The sequence below is a fragment of the Ornithorhynchus anatinus genome, chromosome 5 (genome assembly GCF_004115215.2).
Source record: "Ornithorhynchus anatinus isolate Pmale09 chromosome 5, mOrnAna1.pri.v4, whole genome shotgun sequence".
In the NCBI taxonomy this organism is placed as follows: Eukaryota; Metazoa; Chordata; class Mammalia; order Monotremata; family Ornithorhynchidae; genus Ornithorhynchus; species Ornithorhynchus anatinus.
This window is the reverse complement of record NC_041732.1, coordinates 11,106,789-11,130,797: the sequence shown is the minus strand read 5'-3', so window position 1 is coordinate 11,130,797 and position 24,009 is coordinate 11,106,789. Positions and strand designations below refer to the sequence as shown.

The window sequence follows — 24,009 nt, the reverse complement described above, 5'->3', positions numbered from 1 at the left end:
GGCAGGCAAGCCCATAGTTAATGTCAAGCTAATTGTGTGTCTATAGCAGTTACCGTGAGTGATTTCATCTTATAAAGTTACAAATTTTTGCTGGGTCTTGTCTGGCCAGGACAGATAGGCTTGATGAGAGGCATCCAATTTCTCAGACACCTCAGGGCATCAGAGTAAGGAGGAAAAGAATTTGGGTCCCGACCTTTCCTGATTAATGGGATTTGCTTATATTTGCCATTGTTAGACACTGACTGAGACTTTCATTGTTGTTGAATAGGAGATGTCCACATTTCTTTAGAATTGTTTTTCCATTGGAAGCTACTATAACCCTTCCAAAGCATGGTGGATTTTTTGTCACTAATAGATTCTTTTTCTAAATCTACCTTCCTCACCAATTACCTTAATAGGTGGTTGGTTAAGGTGGCCAAAGATAATTTGACATACTGCAAGTTTTAAAATTAATGAGCTTTATAACAGTTGTGTTTTCATAATCTTCATTTTTTTTCCAGTGGAGAAAGGAAGACTTTTTTCCTTTTGACAATGCCATTCCTTCTCCTCAAAGTTTGGTAATGAATAGTTTATGTCACTGGGGGCACTGAAGGTCAGTAAATGGAAAATGTGCTTCAGCCCTGAAACAGTTTGTTATCTTAGAGTAGATGCAGCTTTTCCTATGAAAAACTCCCCTTTAAAGAAAAATCTGCTCAAGAGGAAATAGTAGCAATTAAATGTAATGTAACATTTAGCTCATTGTTAGTCTTTTTCTTTTTTTTCCCCCTTCACTTTGGCCATTTTTCCAAGGCCAGGTCATCCTTGTCAAAACATAGTGGAAGGTGAAGTCATTTTTTTGGGTAATTCAAATGAGAACAATACAGTTTTACATAAGTTACCCATTTAACTTTGTCAAAAGTCTTTTCCAATCAAAATCATTTGCTTGAAAAATTCAACCTATGAAATCCTCTTAATGGAACTGTGACTATCCCTCTGTGTTTTTTTTTTAAATAGCCTGGGACCTACTTCTTGAATTGTTCAGTTTACTATATATGGTGAAAATTCCTGTTATCTTCGCAGTGACTCAGTTTAGTACTTTTGGGGAGGGGCGGAGGGAAGGAATAGACTACCTTTTGTGATATATATCAGATGGTTTGGTTTTAACAGCTAAGGGTTAGAATTGAAACCATTTTGTTATCTAAGAAGTAATCTTCAGATGGACAAACAGTAACAATGCAGCATCATGTCTTCATAAATGAAATTTCATAGATAAATGAAAAGGACATTAGGCACTGGAGAGGGAATTAGACCTAGACACTGTCACCAAAAATACTATTTTTCCTGTTACCTATTTTTTCTAGCCTAAGTCTGAAGTTTGTTATAGACATAGATTCTGAGGAGTTGTTCAGCTGATATAGATCATCAATTTGGTTGTCCTTTGCAGAGAAAAAGATAACTTTTGGGAAAAGAGGTACTTACCTGTGGTCCTTTCCTATAAAATCCAGGAGTCACTTCTGGCCATATGTCTGGTCAGAACCCCTTCCATTTGCAGATGGCCATCAAAAGATCGAATCAAGATAAAATGAATTTATATACTCTGTTTCTGTATGGAAATAAACTCCATTCCCGGGTTTTTGCTACAAAATCTTTAACTTTGTAATCATGTGGAGAATTGTTTATTTCACATCCAGATTACTTGGCAAAACCTAAATAGTTAAGAGTAGGATGTTATAGGCTGTGCCAACAAGGGATTCCCCAGAAAACCAAGGGATTCAACTTAATTGGTGAATTTCGAAATGGTACCATCAAAAAAAATTCCTCCAATTGCATCAGTCTTTCAGTTAAAGATAGCAGATTCCAACAGCCACATTAAATCATGAAAAATGATGTTTGTAAACTTGTATTTGCATCACAAAATTACATTATTTACCAGAGTTTCTGCTGCAGTGAGCTCTAGGAATAACATAATAGTAGTCTTGATTAAAGACTGAGAAAGATGGAAGGTTGTGTGCAAGATATTTGAATAATGCCTGACTTCTCTGGGCCTTACTCCAAGTTCTACTGTTGGTTCTCTCTCCCACAGATACTCAATTCTCTGATTTACTTTTGAAAGTAGGATATTCACTCTGGAATCCCTGGGCTTTGGAATTAGTCCTGCATCTGAGGTCACTGAACTTTTATCTTAAAATAAGACATAGTTAGAACACAGTATCAATCAGCTAGCAGTGGCTTTTTGCTGTAATGCAATACTCAAGCTTACAACATTTCTTTTTTATGTTGTCCTTTGATTTCTCGAATGGGCATCTTTAGATTGTAAATAATAGCCTGTCAAGCCTACCATTGCCTTTTGGTAGCTTATTGTGACTACTTAAGAAATGAAAAAGATTTACTTATGTTTCAGTTTTGCATATTTCTCCTACACACTAAATCTATGCAAAGTTTTCCGTTAGCTTTTGTCCAAGTGTGAAAGTTTTTTCATCCGAGTGTTGATTGGTTTGCTTTATTTACCCTTGACTGCTAGTTCTCAATCTGATTGCAACAGTTTATTTTTTGCTCTATTCCCATGTGTTTGAGCTTCACGTTGTTTTCCATCTGTTAAACATTATTGGTTAGTACCCGCATCATCAGTTTTCTTCCTGAAATTCCACACCATCTTTTCTAGGAGTAATTAATACGAAGAACTCATTGCCACCAACCAATTTATTAACTTTATTTTTTATTAAGTCTTTTTTGTTGAGAAGCATGTGGTCTAGTACTGATATCTTTGAAGATCTGCCCTCCCTGGTGTCGAAAAATGTCTTCTCATTTTGTTTTAGAGTTATGAAATTACTTTTAATTTGACAAGACTTACACTTGTGTGATCATGACTTGTTCATCCTTTGTAACTCTTCAATGGTCATGTTACAGTGATCTACACTCAGAGGCTATTTAATAAATACTGTTGATTAATTTCCATAAAATGCTCTTGAAAGTCTTAAATAAATGATCATTCCCATCTACCCTATTCAGTTCTCTATTGATGTGTTAAAATAATTTTGAAAGGCAGGAGAGACTCCGTTTTCCTTGATATTTTAGATGGATTGCTGAAAATTAAAAAAATCTGATGACTTATTGCTGTGTGGAGCACTCTTCTTTCTTGTTGTTTCTTTTATTGAGTTGTGTATGCTTTCTGGCACATTCTGTATTGATTGTTTGGGTTTTATTCTTTCCTCTTAGGTTACTTGGCCATTGCTCATTTTAAAAAAAAATCTCTTTTCAGTTTATCACTTTCTTATTTAGCCACAACTCATGTAAGATGTAGAATTGCTGCATTTTCAAAGAAGTTACTACAGAAACTATGCTCAGCTCTTCTTTTCCTTAATATTATTAAAACTTCTAGAATCTTCTGCTTTCATTTCTCTTTGCAGATTTTACCAACATAACTGTTGGCCAAGTTTTCCTTTCTATGTCTCCCCATCCCAAATTCAAAGTGGGTGTTGCCTGAGGAAGCCAAGATGCCCTAGAAATACATTTAATTCTAAAAAAAAATTGAGACTTCTCCTTTCATTATATTAGTTTTCTCACTGGAAAAAATAAACCTGATATGGGCCTGTTTTTGACTTTTATCCATCCAGGTAGTTGGGCAGCAAATTGCTCAAAGTCAGAGCCTTAAATTGGTTGCATATTTTTCAAGACAGAAGAGTTTCCTTATTGAAGTGTCAGTTATAGAGGTGAAAGGGAAAAGACACAATTTAAAAATGTTATTTCACCATGTTCTGTCAGCTCTGCCAGCTTTGAAAATCTTTTATACCCTATAAAGTATCATATTTATGGAAAGGTTATACTAAGAACTTTACAAATATTATTGTTATTACTATCTTGTATAAGTAAATCTCATATGAATATTTCATTTGCAGCCAACCAGTCAAGTGTAATAGTTTTTTGTGGAAAAAGAATGACCCAAGAGCAGTTTGAGATGAAAGAACATAGGTTGAATACTGGTAGCCCAATAGGATTAGAACTCTGATTGAAAATGAGAATACTTTCAGTGTTTTAAAGAGGTGTGTGATTTTTGTCTACTAAATCAAAAAATGAAGTTCCTGTCTTCTCACACTCTAGTGTATTAAAAAGCATGCTATCTCACTAATTAGTCTCTAAAAACTTACCACGTCCACTATCACTATCAATGCCTGCCTCCCATCTGGCCAAATTATTAATCTTCTCCCTGCTTTGATTACTCTTTGACATTTGATTTGTTTTTATTGAACTCAGCGGACCACCCTCTTCTAGAAACACTCTAGTCCTGTTTTTATGGACAGAGCACTCTGCTGGTTCTCCTCTACCTCTAAAAATAATAAACTTCTTAAGGGGAAGAACTGAATTTTATTTCCTGTGCTGATTCCTCATTTATTCCTTGTACTTTAACTAGGAGGAGCCATCTCCTTTTCTCACTTTTTACTCCCTCTCATGGAGCTTATCAACTCGCAAAGTTGTAACTATGTAATCGGTTTCCAAATTTAAGCCTCTATCCCCGACTTCTCATCTGAACTTCTTGAGGGCAGGGGTCATATCTACTAACTCTGTTGTACTCTCCCTAGGGCTTAATACTTCAATGCTTAGTATTTACTGAGCGTACTATCTCTTGGCCATTTTATATTATCTTATTTTCTCCTTTCAGGCTATCCCATTCAACACTAAAATTAATATGGCTGAAATCTCTCCCTCCTTTCTCCTTTTCCTAACTTTGCCTTCACTATTGATCACACCACCATCTTTTCTATCCTTGGGGTCAGTTTTGATTACTCACACTCATCCCACCATTAGCCAAAATGTCCTTCACTTCTGCCATTTCTTTCTCATTCACATTTCACAGATCTTCCTCTTCCTTTCCAACAGTAATTATCTCCAGCAAGGTATCCTTACTGGTGTGTCCCTAACTTCAATATTTCTCCTCTCTCATCTACCTTACATATCCATAAGGATGACACAAATCATCTTTTAAAAACACTGATTGGAGCATATCGCTTAGAGAAGCAGCGTGGCTCAGTGGAAAGAGCACGGGCTTGAGAATCAGAGGTCATGGGTTCTAATCCCAGTTCCACTAATTGTCATCTGTGTGACTTTGGGCAAGTCACTTAACTTCTCTGTGCCTCAGTTACCACATTTGTAAAATGGGGATTAAGACATAATCCCCACATTGGAAAACTTGATCACCACAACCTGATCACCTTGCATCGCCCCCAGCACTTAGAAGAGTGCTTCTCACATAGTAAGCGCTAAGAAATACCATCATTGTTATTATTCCTTCTTTAAGAAATTCAGACTTCCCATTACTTCTCACACAAAGCAAGCTGCTGACCAGTGGTTTGAAGGCTCTTCATCAAGGCTCACTCATATCTGTCCTTTTGTCTTTCTCACCCAACTCATTTCTTTCTCCTAAGCCAGTCTTCTAGTCATCCCTCACACTAGACTCCCTCATCTCTAACTGATGACTCCTGCCGTTGTCCTCTCTCACTCAGCTTCATCAAATCATATCCCTCCCCTCCTTTAAAGTTCTTGCTAAGAAATACCTCCTCCATGAAGCATTCCTGATTATTTACTCCACTTGCCTGGACATATTAACCAGCCACGGTATCCACATAGTTTTTCCCACGTTTATTGATGATTTATCCCTTATCTGTGTGCCTGTCTTCCCTGATGTATCCAAAGTTCCTTGAAGGGAAGGACAGTGTTTTGTATTTATTATGTTTCCTCCTTTAAATTTTTTATGGTATTTAAGTGCTTACTTTGTGCCATGCACTGTACTAGGTGCTGGGGTAGATAGCTAATCAGATTGGACATGGTCCATGTCTCACTTGGGGCTCACGATATTAATCACTGTTTTACCAATGAGATAACTGAGTGACTTGCCCAGGGTCACCAAGCAGACACGTGGCGGAGCCACTTAAATTCATTCAATTCATTCAGTAGTATTTATTGAGCACTTACTATGTGCAGAGCACTGTACTAAGTGCTTGGAATGTACAATTCGGCAACAGATAGAGACAATCCCTACCCATTGACGGGCTTACAGTCTAACGACTAGTACCTATTAGGCATTCAATAAATAACAGTCAGTGATGATGGTGATTATGAGTATTGGAAATATAATGTCTTCGTTTAAAACTTTACTTCACAGGTGTATTGAGAATTATACGGGAGCTCGCTGTGAAGAAGTGTTTCTACCTAGCACCAACATCCAAACTAAAAGTGAACTGTTTGCCACTTTCTTGGCTTTGGCTATTCTTCTAGGAGTTCTTACAATTGGTGCCGTCTACTTCCTTTGCAGGTAAGCATGCTTCCATAATGAAAATATTCACCGTATGTGAAAACTTGGCATCAGTTAAAAGAACAATATAATAACATGCCACCTATGAGAGAGAAAACTAATTTAAATAACATTCTTATTCTAAATATTTCCTTTTCCCACTCATAGATTTTCGGTAAGATACTTTGCAGTTGTTCTTTTTATAGTTATTAAGAAAAACCTGAAGGAGAAATTCTCTTTTGGCTTATTCTATTTTCCTTTGGAATATACATCTGGCTAGATTATCTTTTATTGTATTATCTTTAAAGTTATTAAAGTGGACATATGCCTGAGAAGGTAACTATGCAAAATAAAAAAGTTCCCAGATCGTTAAGACTGATAAAATAAAAAAATAGGGCAAAAAAGGTAGGTTGAACTCAGGCAGAATGTGGGGCTAGATAGATATAAGTGAAAGTAGGGGAGGGGTGAATAAGGCTTCTAAACCTCGATAGTTTCCAGGACCACAGAACTAGGGCAGGCTCCAGGCATTTGGCTTCCCTGAAAGGGAAAAATCATTGCCACCCTCTTGCAAGTAAAATCTTCAGAATTGTCTTTTTTTTTTCCTGGTTTTCCACCATCACGGCCCCATCAAACCCTTGTCAGGGCACCCTGTGGTTGCTCTTCTGTTGTTTACTCTCTGGAGCCAACCCTGATTGTGCCCTAGAAATACTTGGAGCAGAAGATCTGAGAATAGGGACAGTGGAGAGACCCAAGGGCCGGGGTTTGGGATGGTTTGCAAATTAGGGCATCATATCGCCTCTCTGAATTTTCATTTGAAAGCAATAGTAACTGTACTGTGATGGTCAAACTAGTGGCAGTGGGAATGTGGCCTCTTAGATATGAAGCTTGGTTTATGTAGACTGGCAGAATAACCTTTCTATTATTGGATAGTCTGTTCTGTTATTTTTTAATGGTATTTGTTAAACACTTACTATGTGCCAGGCACTGTTCTTTGTGCTGGGGTTGATGAGATGATCAGGTTGGACACAGTCCCTGTCTCACATGAGACTTCACATTCTTAATCCCCATTTTACAGATGAAGTAACAGGCACAGAGAGGTGAAGTGACTTGTCCAAGGTCACACAGTAGGCAAGTGGTGGAGCCGGGGTTAGAACCCAGGTCCTTCTGACTCCCAGGGCCGTGCTCTAGCCGCTAGGCCACTCAGCTTCTCTGTCCTGCCCCCTAATTCATCTGGATGTCCACCCTGACCGAAATCATCTGCTTAAGGGTGTTAAGTCCTATAAGCCACCTCCAGCCTACCTGTTGGGATTCCAGGTTAAGTGGAACTAGTGGAAAATGACTTGAAAAATATGAATCTTGTCTGCCTAGGGAATCCCCGCTAATTCTGGATTTGCTTTTAAGGTTAGGAGCTTTTCCTGGGCCGAATACATGAATATTCCTCTGGGCATTAAGCCACTTAGATTTCGTGATTGATAATGTTGGGTTGCCCAGTTCAGATTTGAGCCAAAAGGAAATTTCCTTCTGAGGAATTTGTCTTCAAAAAACACAGTAGACCCAGGACAGATGCAGCCATTGTTTCCTCTCAGCAGTTTTGATCTTTTCTTTTTTTACGGTATTTGTTAAGCACGTAGTAAGTGCCAGACACCGTACGAAATGCTAAAGCTAATCTGGTTGGGCACCGTCCATGTCCCGCATGGGTCTCATAATCTTAATCCCCATTTTACAGATGAGGGCCTGAGGCACAGAGAAGTTAAGTGAGTTGCCCAAGGTGGTCACACAACAGGCAAGCGGCAGAACTGGGATAAGAACTTAAGTCTTTCTGACTCCCAGGCCCGGGGTCTATCCGCTAGTCCACGCTGCTTCTGATCTTTAGGTTTCCAAATATGCAAAAGTGAAAACACTTCATTTGAATTCATGAGCAGCACAACTATCTATGATGATCAAAATCACCTTTTCAAGTGCAGGTGATTCAGTGTGACTACAGTGACCTCAAAACGTAATGGATAAAGGAGTTGCATCAGGACTAGGGCTCAGCAGTTTCGGGAGACTGGCTGTGTCCAAGTCCCGTTTGTTCCGAATTTCTGGCCCCACCCTTTTGTCCTGCACAAAAGTCCTTCAAAAGTTCATGGTTTTTAAATGTATCTAGGGCATGTTGAAATAAGGATGGTCATAGAGGCCAGCTTCTCATTTTGAGGTCAGGGAGTTGTCTAGGCAGAAAACGAGCGGGATGGGGCTTGTAGTGGCAGGCAAGTTTCAAAGACCTAGTATGTCAGATCCAGTTTGGGAATATCTTCACCCCCATTATGGAATTCTTAGCTCTTTGCAGCCCCGTTGTAGTCATGGGGTGAGCAAATCTAGCCCCAAAAGCTGTTGGGAGCCAAAACAGTGGTGTTGTCCCCACAACTGGAAACATACTAAGTTGTCACTTTTGAAGACAATGCATTCGTCTCAAGTGAGAAAGTAGTCCTATAAATGATGTGAAAAGCTATCCTCATAAAATATACGGTATCAGCCTCCTTGCTGACCTCCCTGCCTCCTGTCTCTCCCCACTCCAGTCCATATTCCCTCTGCTGCCTGGATCATTTTTCTACACAAACATTCAGGCCATATTTCCCCTCCTCCTCAAGAACCTCCAGTGGTTGCCCATCCATCTCTGCATCAAATAGAAACCCCTCACCATTAGCCAATTAAAGCACTCAGTCACCTTGCCCCCTCCTACCTCACCTCACTACTCTCCTAATTCAACCCATCCCGAACATTTTGCTCCTCTAATGCCAACCTACTGACTGTACCTCGATCTTGTCTATCTCGCCGCGGTCCTCTCGCCCACCTCCCGCCTCTGGCCTGGAGGGCCGCTCTTTTCTTATCTGAAAATTAATCTCCCCACCATCCAAGTCTTATTGAAGGCACATCTCCTCCAAGAGGCCTCCCCCGAGTAAGCCCTCATTTCCTCTTCTCTCCTTTCCACGTCACCCTGACTTTCTCCCTTTATTTACACCTCAACCCTACAGCCCTTATGTACATATTTGTAATTATTCATTTATATTAATATCTGTCAACCCCTAGACTTTAAGCTCGTTGTGAGGAGGGAATGTGTCTCTTGATGTGTTGAACTCTTCCATGACTTGATACAGTGCCCTGCCCACCGTACGTGCTCAATAAACACGACTGCTTTGATTTCATACTTGAACGAGCTTTTTCCTAAGAGCTAGCATGGGCATCATCACTTAAAAATAAAAAAAACAACTGTCAGGTGTGATCCTTTTAAAGTGTTGAGGATGCAAATCTATTCAAATCTGGCCCCTTTATAGTCAACCTAAAATGGGGCCTTCCTTGGTATGAATGCTGCCAAAATTTGCTCTGACTTTGGTTCAGTCCCTCCATATAATGCATGGGTCTAGGGAGTCATAAAGATGGTCCAGTTGGATAGAGGCGCCCCACATCTCCACCCACCCCAAAACCCGTTCTGGCAACCACGGGTTTCCAGCGGGTCTTCTTCAGGGGGGTTAAAAGTCTGATCGTTGGCATTGGGGGCCTGGGCATCATTTTTTGTTGATTTGTTGGGTGAACAAGCTGTACACTTTTCACCTTAATGTTGTCAAGTCAGGTATCAGTGCTTGAGCAGTCAGGATTTGATTTTATGGCCATTTGGAGAGCATGAATTTAGAAAACCTCAATGAAATTTTAGGAAGAGAAGTACCGGAGGGAATTGTCAGAAACCTGGCACAGACAGAGGACCGGGGCATTTCCTATCGGAAGAGCTAATTCATATGTTTTCGCTCTGATCTTTAATCTTTCCGAATGCTATCCCCTATCCTATTATTTAACATGTTAAACTGTTGGCCCAACTCCACTGGCAATGAGGTTGGAGTTTTATAAATCTTAATTCTTCTCCCACGCCCCATAAAGTGCTCCTTTAAGTCGTGAGTGATTATTTCCTTTCAGGAAAAAGCTCTGCTCTCAAAATCCAAGAGAAATGATCACTTTCCTCCCTCTGCACCGGACATTTTATTGAAACATGTTTGAACCTATGTTGTAGGCTAACTGTGAGCGGGGACTGTGTCTACCCATTCTGTTATATTGTACTCTCTCAAGCGTTTAGTACAGTGCCCTCCACACAGTAATCATGCAATAAATGCCACTGATTGATTGAACCTTGTAACTAGGAACAGTGGAATTATTTTATGTGTAGTATTGGGAAAAGCAGGTATAGTATTGGAAAATTTTGACAGAAATGCACTGTTTACTTAAATGATCATGTCCATTAGTGAAACAGAATTTTTTTTCATTCAGTATATCTCAAAGGAACTTGTCTTTGGCTGGTACATTTGATTTTTAAATGTTTTGGACATTAATCTTAAAGAGTTATTTGTTATGATTGCCTCATCGATATGTTGAATGAGCAAAAGTGATCTTTCAATCTGGAAAGGAACTTAAAATACCAGAATACACATATGTTGTAGGTAATTAAGGAGTCCTTGGAGTAATGTAAACACGATTTGGTATTAGTAATAATGCTATTTATTAAACAATGCTGTCTGCAAAGTAGTGTACTAAGCAATGAGAAAACGTTGATGGATGAGATAAACATGGCCCCTGGCCCCCAAGGGATGCAAAATTTAGGAATAAGGGAGAGGATAGGACTATCAATCATATTTATTGAGCGCTTACTGTATACAGGGCATCATATTAGGCGCTTGGGAGAGTCATTTAACTTCTCAGTGCCCAGATTCTTAATCTCTAAAATGTGAGTTTAGTGCACGTTCTCCCTCCTACTTAGATTGTGAGCCCCATGTGGGATAAGGACTGTGTCTGACTTGATTAACCTGAAGCTACCCCAGTGCTTAGACCAGTGCATGACACCAAATAAGCACTTAACAAGCACTATCGTAAAAATGATTTGCTTTGAGGCATCCTGAAAACCAAGGTCCACTAAATGGAGAATCCCTATTTTAAGCCTTTACCACTCAGCCGTAAAGTGTGAGGTGGCCCTTTTCTAGAAACAGCATGGTGCAGTGGATAGAGCATGGGCCTGGGAGTCAGGAGGTCATGGGTTCTAATCCCAGCTCTGCCACTTTGCTGTGTGACCTTGGGCAAGTCTTTTCTGTGCCTCAGTTAACTCTTCTGAAAAATGGAGAGTGACCCTGTGAGCCTTACATGGGACAGGGACCGTGTCCAACCTGATTCGGTTGTATCCACCCCAGTGTTTAGTGGTGCCTGGTACATAGTAAGCGCTTAACAAATGCCACTATTATTATTACACTGCAGAAGATGTCCATAGCTTTTTAGCTACTTTGGTTCCCTACTGCTTCTATGGCATTTATGTGGGAACTTCCACAGGTAGGCAACTGACCTTCATAGCTCTGCTTTCACCCTCCTCCTCATTTATTGCCTCTCCTTTGGATGATGTTGGAGTCCTACCTAAAACGATGAACGAGCCTCAGTTCAATCAGAGATCTGGGGACCGAGAACCCATGTGAAGGAACTGATGTTAGCACTCGTGTTTTATGCAATAATAATAATATTTAAGGGTTCACTATGTGCCAAGCACCGTTCAATGCCACGCACATCTTCTCCTCCCTGCCCACCGTGGTCCCACTGGGTTATAGAATACGAAGAGCAAGTGTGCAGGCAGATTGCAGTGTGCCCACAAGGTAATGCCAAAGCCAGATTGCCTTGGCCAGGGTAACCACCTCCATCTTCACTGCCCAAGTTAGCCAGCTCTATAAATAAACACTTTAAATGAACAATTTGAAGGATGCGTTACTTTGCCTTAACCCATTAGCCTAATTATTGGTATATATTAAAGCAATTTTAATATGTAAACGTGATAGGCACTGAAATAGCATGGTTCAATACAGAAATATACATATGCTCATTCAAAGTAATATGAGCCAGTTTGTTGCTTTTCTAGGCTTGTTTCCTCAAGTTTGTTTTAGCCCCTAAATTAGGTTGAAAATGGTGTTTCCATTTGGCCTAAAAGATTGTTATGCAGAAAAGCAGTTTTCCTCAAGCAAAATTATTTTTGTCAGTTGCAAACTTTTCTTGTTTTTGTATATACGGACTTTGTAAAGGCCAAATCACTTATGTTTTCCTGAGGAAAGAAAACGTGAACACCTCCTGGGTCTCACTATGCTTCTATTACAGTAATCCAGATAGAGAATGGCCATTTTCTGTAGATTTGTCAGGTATTGCACTGCCTTGGGTTAAAGCTTTAGAAAATTTTAGTAAAGCTGGCTTTAGGATTTTGTAATTGTATATCTTTAGAGCAAAGTCAAAGACGTCTTAATGTGTGCAATTTATTTTCTGAGATGTCAAATTAGAAAATGTAAAGGTTTCATTAGCCTCCATTTGAGTTTTCACTTCACTGAAATCTCAATAAACTGAAGTTGAGTTCCCTCTTCTACTGTGCTTCAAGCAACCACGATGTGCAGGAAATTTAAAACAGAAGTCGTGAATCCCAGTAAATGTATAATACAAGGAAGCTTTAATCCTGATAAACCGGCATCTCTGACCTCTTAAATATCTGTAGTAACAACATTTCGTTATGATGGTCTTTAACATCAGAGACCAGAAAACCAAAATCCCAGACACTCATCGATTTTTGATGATCATGGTTCATGGATTCACGATATCCAACTCCAGTGTTTCTAGGGGAGGATGGCATCTGCAAAACCTGGGGAGTGGCACTTTCTTCACAGATGCAGCGAAGTTTTTAGAAAAACACAAAGCGTATTTCTTGGAGTTTTGGCAGATAGTATGTTTTGCTTTGCCAGCATAGAAATAGCTAATGTCTCATTTTCATCTATATAAGATGAAGACTCTTATATAAACGTCACAATCATAAAATTTAAATATATCACAGATTGTCTTTTCAAACAGAGCAGTTTTAAAGTAAATCTATCACTCTCATAAATGCAACTAAGCCCTACGCTGTTTGTTCAAAGAAGCATGATGTTCTAAATACACTGAGATTTAAAAATAGTCACTTGATTTAAAAGCATAAAACCGAGTGAATAGAATGGCACAAATGGCAGAATTAAAACTGATAAAGCAGCGGAAACCAATTTTACTTAGAGCAGAGAGTTTTACTAAAATGAAATGTGTCAGGGAGTGTCAGAAACAGTTTTTATTTATGTTGGGTTTGGGGGGAGCGAAGGGGAGTTGGGGGAAGAGAGAGAAAGAAGCTTAGTGGCATTGCCAGCGTGTGAAGCCCTGACCTCTGAATTTGCAAAAGTGATGTAAAAGTACTGAAGATTTGTGGCACTTGATAGTAAATTCTTGTGCGGTTAGGAATGAAGTTCAGTTTAGGCATTTTCTACTCTCATCATCTCCTGCCCTATGGGTCTTTCCTGTCTTATTCCTTCTTCTTCTGTGTTTTTTTTTCCTCTCTCTCATTTACTTGTCAGGAAGGGCCACCTCCAAAGGGCCAATTCAACACAGTATGGTGTCGGCCTGGTAGAGACTGGCAGCAGCAGTGCCTACAACAGTGAGTAAATTTAAAATTAAATGACTTTCAGAAGAATGTAATTTAAATATGTAGACTTAGTTATCTATTGAAAAATATAAAATAAATTTGGTATTTATGTTTTGAGTGATGAAACTACCTCAAGTCTCTTAAAGATAAATTTCCACCCATTGTCATTTCCTTTAAGAGGAGAAAAGAGTGTGTGTGTGTGTGTGTGTGTGTGTGTGTCTGGGTGTAAGAGAGTGCTTATACAGATATACGGTATCTAAGAGTAGTGTGCTATCTGGAAATCCAGGCAAAAAGGGCACCGACTGGAAACTGAAACAAAAAAGAGAGAACATACGGTTTAGCATTTTCCATATAGAGTTCTTCTCTACTTCTGGAATTACTCCGAGCTCCAAGCTCCTTTTCTATAATAATAATAAATATGGTATTTGTTAAGTGCTCTGTCCAGGCACTGTACTAAGTGTTGGAGGCAAGTGAGGAGGAACATGAGACTTTGACATGGTGGATATATACTTAATATGCACAGGAAGAGAAGGAGCTCAATTCTGTATCTGGAAGGTTGTACGATTGGAGATTGTCTAGAGCAGAGATGTTGTAAACACAAACTTTCACTCCAATTTAGTTTAGGAAGATTTCATCCATACCTCCCATGTACCTGAATTTGCATACCTTTCCATCTATGGTAGACTCAGATGAAGACCTTGTCTTTCAAGAAGACAAAACTTTTTCACCTGTACGCTCTCATTCATCCTTACAAGACCTCAACGTGCAAGATAGGGTGAGTTTTAGAATCTCCATATAACAAAGCATAGAAATGTGTCCAAAATAATTTAACTAGACAGTGGTTAAAACATACAGAGTCCAGATCGGTAAGCCAATACGATAAGCTATTACTGTCTGACTTCACTAACAAGAGCATGTGTATTTCAGGGCCAATGATATGCATTAATAGAGTCATTATTATTGCAACTTGTCTTCTTTAATGTGACTATATCATGGTTTCACCAAACAACATTGAAAGCCTGTTTGCAACTAATGATTTGGTTTAGAAGTCCAATTTCAGATGCTAAATTAAGCTATTAAATAGCAAGGGACAAGACAGCAAAGAAATCCAACCAGTATTCGACCTTTTCTGATACTCATTTGGAGATTTATTTTGTAGCTATAAAACAAATATTTGCAAATTCATACATATTGTTTAATAACTAGCATTTCTAACTCTTTTATTCTTAAATACAAGAGAGCAAGCTCTAAGTGCAGTTACTGTTGCATAGGTTCTGTAGATCTTTAAACTCCCTCCTTCCATTATGAAAGCAATAGGTGACCCTTCAGTTAAATTTCTATAATATTTGAATTGCATTTTTAAGTCCAACCTCGTGCCATTAGCTACCAAAAAAATCTTGGCCTCAAAGTTATCAGCTCTCTTCTTCATACCCGTGTCATTAATTCTTTCACCAACTGTCATATTTGAAAACTGCTTCCTAATACATCTGCTTGAGTTTTTTAGTTGTGTAGCTGATGCACTTTTGGATGCGATTTACTAGGCAAGAGTTGATTCCATTTTAAGGCAATAATTGCATTTATACTATTAGAACCTTGTTGAATATTGAGGACAATTTTTCCTGTTAGGGGTAGATGCTAGGCTTACCATTTTAACATTCATTATAAATATTTCTAAATGAAACAATTACTTCTATTAGCATTTCAAACTGTCCCTTAAATTTAGAGATTAGCATTTATTTGAGCATGTAAAAGGCCCCTTTCTGACCTTTGAAAGTTTTATTTGGCTTTAAATGCACAATAGTTCCTTACTAAAATTTAATTTCTAAAATGTATGTTCAGTTTTGCCTTTTCTCCAGCTGTAAAATCTTTTAAAACTAAAACCCACCACTCTAAAATGCTTGCAGTTCCTGAACCAAAGCTCACCTTCTTTAGGATACAATAAAATGTATTCATCTTAAAAAAAAAATAATAATACTCTGTAGCAGCATTACTGCTACAGTTACAAACCACAAAAGGAAATAATAATCAGTAATAAGTATTCCCTTTCTGGAAGCTAAATGAAACATTCAGTTTTAAAAAGAAACATTTTTTTTCCAAAAGCAATACCTCCACAGCTGTGTAGTCATTCCAAGATAATGTATTAATGTAAAATAATAACAATGAAAAGGTAAATACTGCCTTTCCCCAGAGATTTGCTCTTGTCTAAAAAAAAAAAAAGGATTTTTTCCTATGGCACCATTTAAAAATACCGAATGTTTTAAATTTACTTTTAACCTTGGGCTGAAATAATTCATGGTTTAGAACACCTTATAAAAATGGTTTAAAATAAGGAGTATTAGAACTAGAGATTTGAAATGTTAAAAAGAAATTGAAAAAACAAATGCAAGACTTGGAGTGAAGACAAAAATTGACTTGTGCCAAGAATGTCTTTTTAAATCTACTTCATTTTGATCCTTTCTTAAATTTCGTTGTGAGGCAAAGTGAGGAAATAAAAGTATTGGGTACAACCAGCCATATTTTCTGCAGATGAAAGCATCTCTTTCAGCTTTTTAAATTCATGTCCCCAAGTTGGCTTGTCTCTTGTTTCTACTCTGGAATTCGCCTGAAGTAAAGATTTCCTCAATATTGATGTAGGGTAGTAATATACACAAGGAGTATCTTTATCAAGAAGAATCCCCAAATCTTATATTTAGGGATATGTTACTCTTTTTCCTCCTCTCCTCCTGCAGTTCAGCCATACTGGGGGTTGAAGGAAGTGGGCATTGTACATCAGCAATTTGTAGAGGGCAGTAATTCCTATGGTGAGAAGCAGAATTAATGTTATCAATCTAGCTGGAAATAGGTCAGCACATTATAACATCCTTTTTGAAGTCAAAAAAGAGCGAAGTGTTATTAGGATCTTCTTTAGCGAACATACTGTTAGCCCCCTAGTCCCCTAGTATCAGATTTGGATGTGCCTTTAATAGCTTTTCTAAAGGGAGAAAGGCTACTTACTTAACCTGGAACCACCTGAGTTTACTTCTGAGCACTCTTATCTAAGGACTGACTCAGCTTTAATTCTGTTTGACTTGTGAAATCTCATTGCCACAGTTCAAAATACCACGGCTTCAGGCCATTTAGAAATGTGAATAACATACACCACAGATTCAGTAGGAACAAGCAATTTATTTTTACTGTGGGTCCTAAGGAAAGAAAAAAAAAAGAATATTAGTCTTGATTTAAAAAAAACAAAAAGCAAAACCCAATCTAAATGAAAACTTATGCCTCCGTTAATTACCAAGTTATGACAAACACACTGAGGCCTAGCAAAGTGCATATTCTTAGGAGACTACACATTCTCCTTGACTGCCATTTTATAGAGAGGAAAATGTCGGAGTAATGGAGTTTCCTCTGAGGAACCCTTGGAAAGAGAAAGGTGGGGTGCATTTTGGGAGGAAGGAATAAGGGCTGAACAGGGACTAAGTAAACACCCTCTCCTGGATGGCAGAGGCAGAAGAAGAGGGAGCAGTGGCGAAGAATGAACACAGAAAATTTCTCCTACTGCCACTGCTGCTGCTGAGAAGAGGATCCAAGGGACAGGTGACCAAGTACTGGTAGGTCCCAGGAACCTGACTCGGTATGTGATGTAACAAAATTGAATGTAAAGGTTCAAATGGGACGGATTTTACAGAGTCGAAGGGAGAAGAAAGAGATTTCTTTAAAAAGAGAAATTTTCCCCCAATAAATTCACACAAAAGGTGAAAAAATCCAGTTTACATTCAGGCCATTAGAATTACAGGACCAGAATGATAAATGGTGATGGAGTGCCCCTCATAATTTCTAGATCACATTTACAGATAAGGATCGATAATCTACTTGGGAAGCTTCATCGAGGTGGTGACAGCAGAAGTACTGACAAAGTGTTGTGATCTGAGTATTGAATTTCAGTCAGTACTTCCCCGGGAGGTTTTAAGTGTCTTGCGATATCACCTTAGAGTCCCGGTATTTTCCGTCTTCCACTGTGCCCCCTCCCCCTTACACCGGAAGAGAGCTGAGAGGAAACAGTGTTCTTCTCTCTCTTCCCATACTTACCTCTGCACATTGCTGAGAGAAGAAGGATTCTTCTCTTTCTCCTCCTCGCATTCTCGGCTCATGAGGGCAGGGCACGTACTTTTCTCTTTTTCTTCCTGCTGAGAGAGGAATCGGTTTCTCCTTTGTCCATTTTCATCAGGCCCTCTGTCTGATGTAACCTCACCCATCCATTTAGTGGCCTGGGGGTTTTGGAAAGCAAAGGGCAGTATACCGAGGCTGGTGAACCTTGCATCTGGATTTCCTGAGAGGTTTAATTTTGATGATGAATTAGTATGCCAGATTTGTCCTATTTCACTTGGCCCTACCCATATGTTTAAGAAAAGACAAAGTGTCTGGTGTTCCACTATATTCTAGGTTCTTTGCCCCTAAATGGTGGGGCTCTGGGCAGAACCTCTGGTTGTCTTCCTCAAAGACCTTTAAGTCAATGGGAATGCCTGCAAAAATGAGTAGAAAGGCTTCAGATGTGTATATCTCTGGAACCACAGGTTATTTGCATGATGCAGCACAATTCTAATATACTGCCTCTCTCACTAGAGCTGAGAGCTTTTCACAGGGAAGAGCTTATGAAAATATTTTAGGAGTGCAGTTTTCATTTTCATTTATAGATTGTCACGTAGTGTTTTGTGGAACAACTTGTAGACAATTAAGAACATCGGCATTTTAGATGGTTCCAAGGCAATTATGTTGAAATCCAGATGAGTGGAATTCATGTTGAAACTCATTATTAAATCCCTTGTATCAGTGCTCTTATGAAATGTGATGGAAGATGCCACTGTTCAGGAAGACATTTGTGTGGGGGGCTGGAGTGTATTCATGTTTAGAAATGTTGCGAAAATGTGCAATTCTGCTTCCAGGCAACCAACAGCAAGTGAGGGTTGAATGGGGTTCTCACTGCTGGGGTAGACGTGGCCCATGCCAAAAAAAAAACAAAACCCAAAACCCAAAAGAGGTCTGAAAATGCTCAAAATCTAATGCTAGGTAGGCTTCTGTTGAATCTGGCATTATATCCAACCCAGTATTGCAGAACTGTTCATCAGAAGAAGCAATTTTATATAATTGTAGTATCAGCAGAATGTCCTTTTGTAGGGAATTTTAAATCCAGCCAATTCCGCGGAATTCTGCTGAACGTATACTGCATTTTAAGGTTATTTGCCTAGGGACTCCAGTCACGATGAGCAATCTACGAACCCAGTCCAGGGGGCCGACTGGAGAATTGGAGCTGTGGAGGCTTTGTTTTCTACCCAAGTGCAGAGAGAAGCCCAGAATGAAAGCTTCTCTGGTTTAGCCTTTGTATAGAGTGGGGAATGCGAAAAATGCCAGGAAAATAAGCCCCAGCCTGGTTGCAGTTGGTTTCACAACCCCTTAGTGAAGATACAGAGGTCAAGTGGTTCTCTCAGGCGCACAGTAAAAGGTCACGACAAACAAAAATAAGACCAGGAACCCTGGGTCCTACGGATAGTTTGATTTGCTGCAGCTTCCTCTTTTTCTTTAATGCAGATATCAAAATGTCATCTTTTCGATCATCTTTGTTTTGCCCTGAGTTTATTTCCTCTTCCATGAGCCCCGATCTCTTCAAATAGGAAGGACAGTATATGGGAAGAGAATAAAGAAAATCTCTCGGTGCTTTATTCCCCTGGTGACAGGAATAATTTTAGTCTAAACACTTGTTTTTACTGTACTGGAAGCACAGGTTCAAATCCTGTGGATCAATACAAATCTAAATCATAGTTTGTTCAATTTTCTGTTTACAGTGCTTGCAAATGAATACTTAAATTTGGGGTCGTGCAGTTTGTGGGTGATGTAACTCCAGTTTGGCATTCTTTTAAAAAGAGGCTCCATTGCCCTTTACTAAATTTCTGGAAACTGGCTGCGGCTGTGGGGGAACTAAACTCAAATTATTTTTTAGATTATTAATTTAGCCTATACTCTAGCTGCTTGGGGTATGCTTCTGGATTACAGACTTTGCAAGTTAGTTTTCCTCATTTATTTTTTAACTGCTACTTGGTGGGGAAAAAAACTTTGCATATTTATAATGCTATTAATTGTAGCAATAGCATTTGAATATTAACTGCACAGAGGAGTAGAGCTATTCAGATAGAAAACCACAAATGAAAGTAAAAGTCTTCAAGGAACCTTTAGACTAGAAAATGGAAGAAATGAAATGAAGGCCTGCTTGTTTTATAATTAAGATGGAATGATGCATCTCAAGCTCTTTTATTTGTGCGGGTGCCCAGGGAGTTGCTCTTGTGATTAGCTAGTTCCACACTTGTTAAGTAAGCATTAATGTGTGTGTGTGTGTGAAAATTAAAGGGCTCTAAGGGAAAAACAGAAAATAATTGCTATGCCTAATTTATAAAACATTATTTTCCATAGAGCATGGAGAAAACTGAAGAACAGCCAAAATGAACCAAATTTTTACTTCCATGTTACAGATGCAGGAAATGAGGCTTCATAAGGTATTTTAGTAGACAGTTTTTACAAGATTTGATTTACATTTGTTTCATTCTCCTGTCTCAATCAGTAGTCTGAGTGCTTACTGTGTGCAGTACTAAGCACTTGGGAGATTACTCTAGATGTAGGAGGTGACAAAAGGCTGCGATGATAGTTGTTAGGAGGATGTAGGGCTTTAGAAAGGTTTTAAAGATGGACAGAGTTTAAGTCTGGCAGATTTGAGGAGGGGATTTCCAACTAATCAATAATGCTATTTGTTAATGACATTTAGTAATCAACTAAGTGCAGAAACCTGTACAAGGGACGAGAAAGAGCACAATGGTAAGCCATGACCACTAAGGTATAGAATACAAAGTAATTTTATTTACAGAATATGAAAATGATCAGCTTTGACAAATCTTCCATTATTAATGGAAATAACTGTTCGTGCAACAGAATAGTCATATGGACTATGACTAGTACAGGGCAGTTTCAAGGTTTTAAACATATCCATATAAATAAGAAAATAAATAAAAATGAAGAGTGGATTCAAATAAAATCCCTTAAAAAAAAAATCCCTGTTTACTAGCTGAAGGTGGGACTATTTGAGATGGCTTCTTTTGCATTCATTAGGAACACTTTTAGAAGAGCTACAAGGGCTATGTATTAAGACCTAGCCTCGAAAAAGTGTTTCGTATCCACAGTTTACTTATTCATTGAATAGATTTCTGCTTCATGCAAACTGCTCAATTCATTTGACCATAGTTTTTATATTTCTATTATCTATAAAAATATCTTCCACCATTCAAAATAAGCTTTTATCTACTGGTAGACAGCTGAGCTAAATGAACCAAGGACTGTCTATCTTGTTTTATTGTTTAAAATTCTCTGGCACTACAACTTCTTTTTTTAAAAGCAAATGCCTTTGATTTAATCTATAGCACTTGGTATCTTAAACCCACCAAGAAAATGGTGGCACTTGAAATATTAAAATGTAGCAGGCCTTTCATTGGTACTCTGAAGAGAAACTTAGATTAATGAAAAGGAATTAGGGGTGAGGATAACATTTGAATCTGAAAATATTCAAACTAAAATTGAGACCATAGTTAGATTCTCTGAAATCCATGTCTTCAGTCTTTGATCATATATTTTGTGCTAATTATTGTACTGGATACTGTGGAAAATTACAAGAGAGTAAGATGTTTCTCTCCTGGAGAAATTCACAATCCTTCTGTGTGTTCATTAAACAAACAGTTTAGGTTGACTTCCTCTCCAACAATTCCAGCCCTAATCAGATACCACCCTGAATTTAAAATGAAACCCTGGGATTAAATTTGCACTCAGTTTAGTACTATGCAAGTTGTCGTAAATACAAGTAGTGGTTAACTCCTCTAGTACAGGAGGCTAAAGAACCCACAGGCCCATCAACCACAAACTGACCACTCTGTATACTTTTAGGATTGGCCCTAAAGACCAAAGAATTCTCCAGCTGTATTTTATAGGAAGGTGATGAGTGTTGATTTCATTTGAAAATACACCTAAAATCCTTTTGTGTATCTATAACAGGTGCAGCTTTTACTATAGCAAGGAAAAAAAGCATAGTTACTAACACTGCCTATTTCCTCAATTTTATTTTAGATTCCTCTCAACAGGCCCTGGGCCAGGTTGCTGCAACTGAAAAAAATCAAGAGTTTGGCTTAATTAACTACAGTTGGCGAGAGGACATGAGTTCTTCATCTCAAAATGGGATTTACTGCAATGGTAACCTGGGCCAGAGACAACTGTGGGCACCAAAAACCTGCAACAAACAGACATTCTTCCTGCAATTTTCTGCAGGTTTTAGGGAATTCTCTCTGAGCGATGGTTAAATGTTATTTCCCCTGATGATTTTCTTCATTAGGTTATTTCTGCAACAGGTTCTTTCTTCTATAAAAATCTAATCTGAAAGGGCACGAGTAGTTTTGCTTCCATAAGCAGTCTATTACCAGTAGCACTTTTCAAAGGAAAGCTGTAGTCTTCTGCCATCCTAATTACTAGACTGAATGGCCCAGCTGAATAAATCCCCAGTTCTGAAGTGTCTTCTGTAGATAGTTAACTGTCCCCTCAGAATTAGCCCCCTCAACAGCGGGCTGGGGACGCTCTGGGCCCTCGTGCTCCCCTCAACCACTCATACAAAACTAGTTAAGCTACACCAAAAAGAGGGACTTATCCCCATGGAAACTTCTGGTTTGAAATTCTGCAAAGGGCAAATCTGATGTCACTTGATATTGAGGGGCTACAGGCTGGCCAGAAGCATCAGCATGAACCCCTACCTCCCTGCCTGTCCACATCTTTTCTCTCAGCGCTGACCTGATCAAGGCATGACCCTGAAGCATGGGGGAAACAGAAATTGCAAGTTACCTGGAACAGCAGTGACCATTTGGTAGCAGTTGATAGCCACGCAGCTTCTTTTCCTTTTCTTCAAATCATCCTTCCATTGGCCTGCTTGTAGACCCAACTGCTTTTTGCTCCCCTCTGGCACTTCACACATAGGTACTTTCTCTTGGTCTCACATCAGCATTTCCTTTGACTTCTTGCTGTGAAAGTAGGATATATGTCAGCTATTTCTAAAGGCTTAAATTTGCATCTGTAATATCCTGAACCTATTTAGCTCTGAGGCATAAATAATTAACTGCAGCTTTTTTTTTTATAGGGGTGGTTCTTATTTAAGCCAAGGGGTTCATCGTTGCAATCAAAACATCCGTTTTCTAGAAGGATCGAGAGCCGAAAAAGTGTATACGCTTGTCGATGCCTCGCCTCCAAGAGGCAGCTGATCTGTTTCCCGGAAATATTTTTTCCATTCCCCTGCTCACTGATCTTCCTGTCTTGAGTCAAGGGCTCACACATGGCCCAAAAAAATGTATGTTTGCACGTGCTGCAGGCTTCCGAACAGGAACTCTTGAACACCAAACTTCCCACTTGAAGAAAGAATTTTAGGTGGTCCTTGAAGACCATTCTATTACTAGGGTGAATTTTCTGCATGTAAAGATACAGGCCATTGCTGCGCCTGCATATCTGCTCCCACCTCCACCTAAAAGAACACAAGCAACATCCTCAGGCCTATCCGGGTAGCTGAAATAGCAAAGGGGATTCCTCCTTCTTCAAAGTAGGGTTGGTCCACAAAATCCTCATCCCAACCTGAACTCCCTCCTGCCCAGGGTGTGCAAGAGTGAAGAGACAGGGATAAGTCTGGTTGCAAAAAAGGAAGGGGCATTTTTCAAAAATGGAAATCTGTTCAGAACCACACATACCTGAATAAAACTGAGCTGACTGATTCTGAGTCATTTTGTTAAACACATACACAAAGTGTGCTTTCCCTAGACATTTTGAAAGAATCTTCATGCTGAGATTTTTTTAATGCCTTCTACCCTCACAAGAGTGAAATGCTAAGTTGTTGTTCCCAAACCCAGAATGTATCATTTGTGGGTATGCTGTGAGATTAAAAAAAAAAAAGGTAAGAGCCTCTGCAAAATTCCTTAGTTGTAGTCACTCTGAAGAAAGTTGAGGATTCACAGATCTAACCACTTAGCTCACTTTCACAAACCCAGGAGCCAAAAACCTTGCCCAGGATTGGCATTTCACCTACACAGCAAAAACCTCTTTTCTTTGAAAAACTGATAAGCATTTAAAATCAATGAGGGTTACTATGAGTTATGCATTTAAAGCATGGTAAAAAACACATTAATAACTTTTTACTATGGTAAAGTGCTATCAGAGGAGGGGGAGG

General features: G+C 39.0%; 2 protein-coding genes across 14 annotated transcripts in view; one reads left to right on the top strand and one right to left on the bottom strand.

The window, feature by feature from the left end:
* Positions 1–23,557, top strand: part of NRG4 (neuregulin 4) — a 93,348-nt gene extending 69,791 nt beyond the window's left edge. For 4 of the 11 annotated variants that reach the window (XM_029065873.2, XM_029065876.2, XM_029065874.2 and 1 more), the window contains 4 exons: positions 6,137–6,286; positions 13,675–13,754; positions 14,426–14,517; positions 17,230–17,322. In XM_029065873.2, the coding sequence (XP_028921706.1) occupies positions 6,137–6,286; positions 13,675–13,754; positions 14,426–14,517; positions 17,230–17,301 (394 nt within the window). In that variant the 3' untranslated portion in view covers positions 17,302–17,322. Of the gene's footprint in view, positions 1–6,136; positions 6,287–13,674; positions 13,755–14,361; positions 14,518–17,229; positions 17,359–20,186; positions 20,270–21,881 lie in introns of those variants that run through there. The other 7 variants (XM_029065865.1, XM_039912271.1, XM_029065868.1 and 4 more) reach the window with 7 other exon arrangements.
* Positions 16,888–24,009, bottom strand: part of FBXO22 (F-box protein 22) — a 38,660-nt gene continuing 31,538 nt past the window's right edge. For 2 of the 3 annotated variants that reach the window (XM_029065864.2, XM_039912270.1), the window contains exons 8-9: positions 22,644–22,819; positions 16,888–17,911 (exon numbers count right to left, since the gene is read on the bottom strand). The gene's annotated coding sequence lies outside the window, so the exon portion shown is untranslated. The remainder of the gene's footprint in view (positions 17,912–22,643; positions 22,820–24,009) is intronic. The other variant, XM_029065863.2, reaches the window with a different exon arrangement.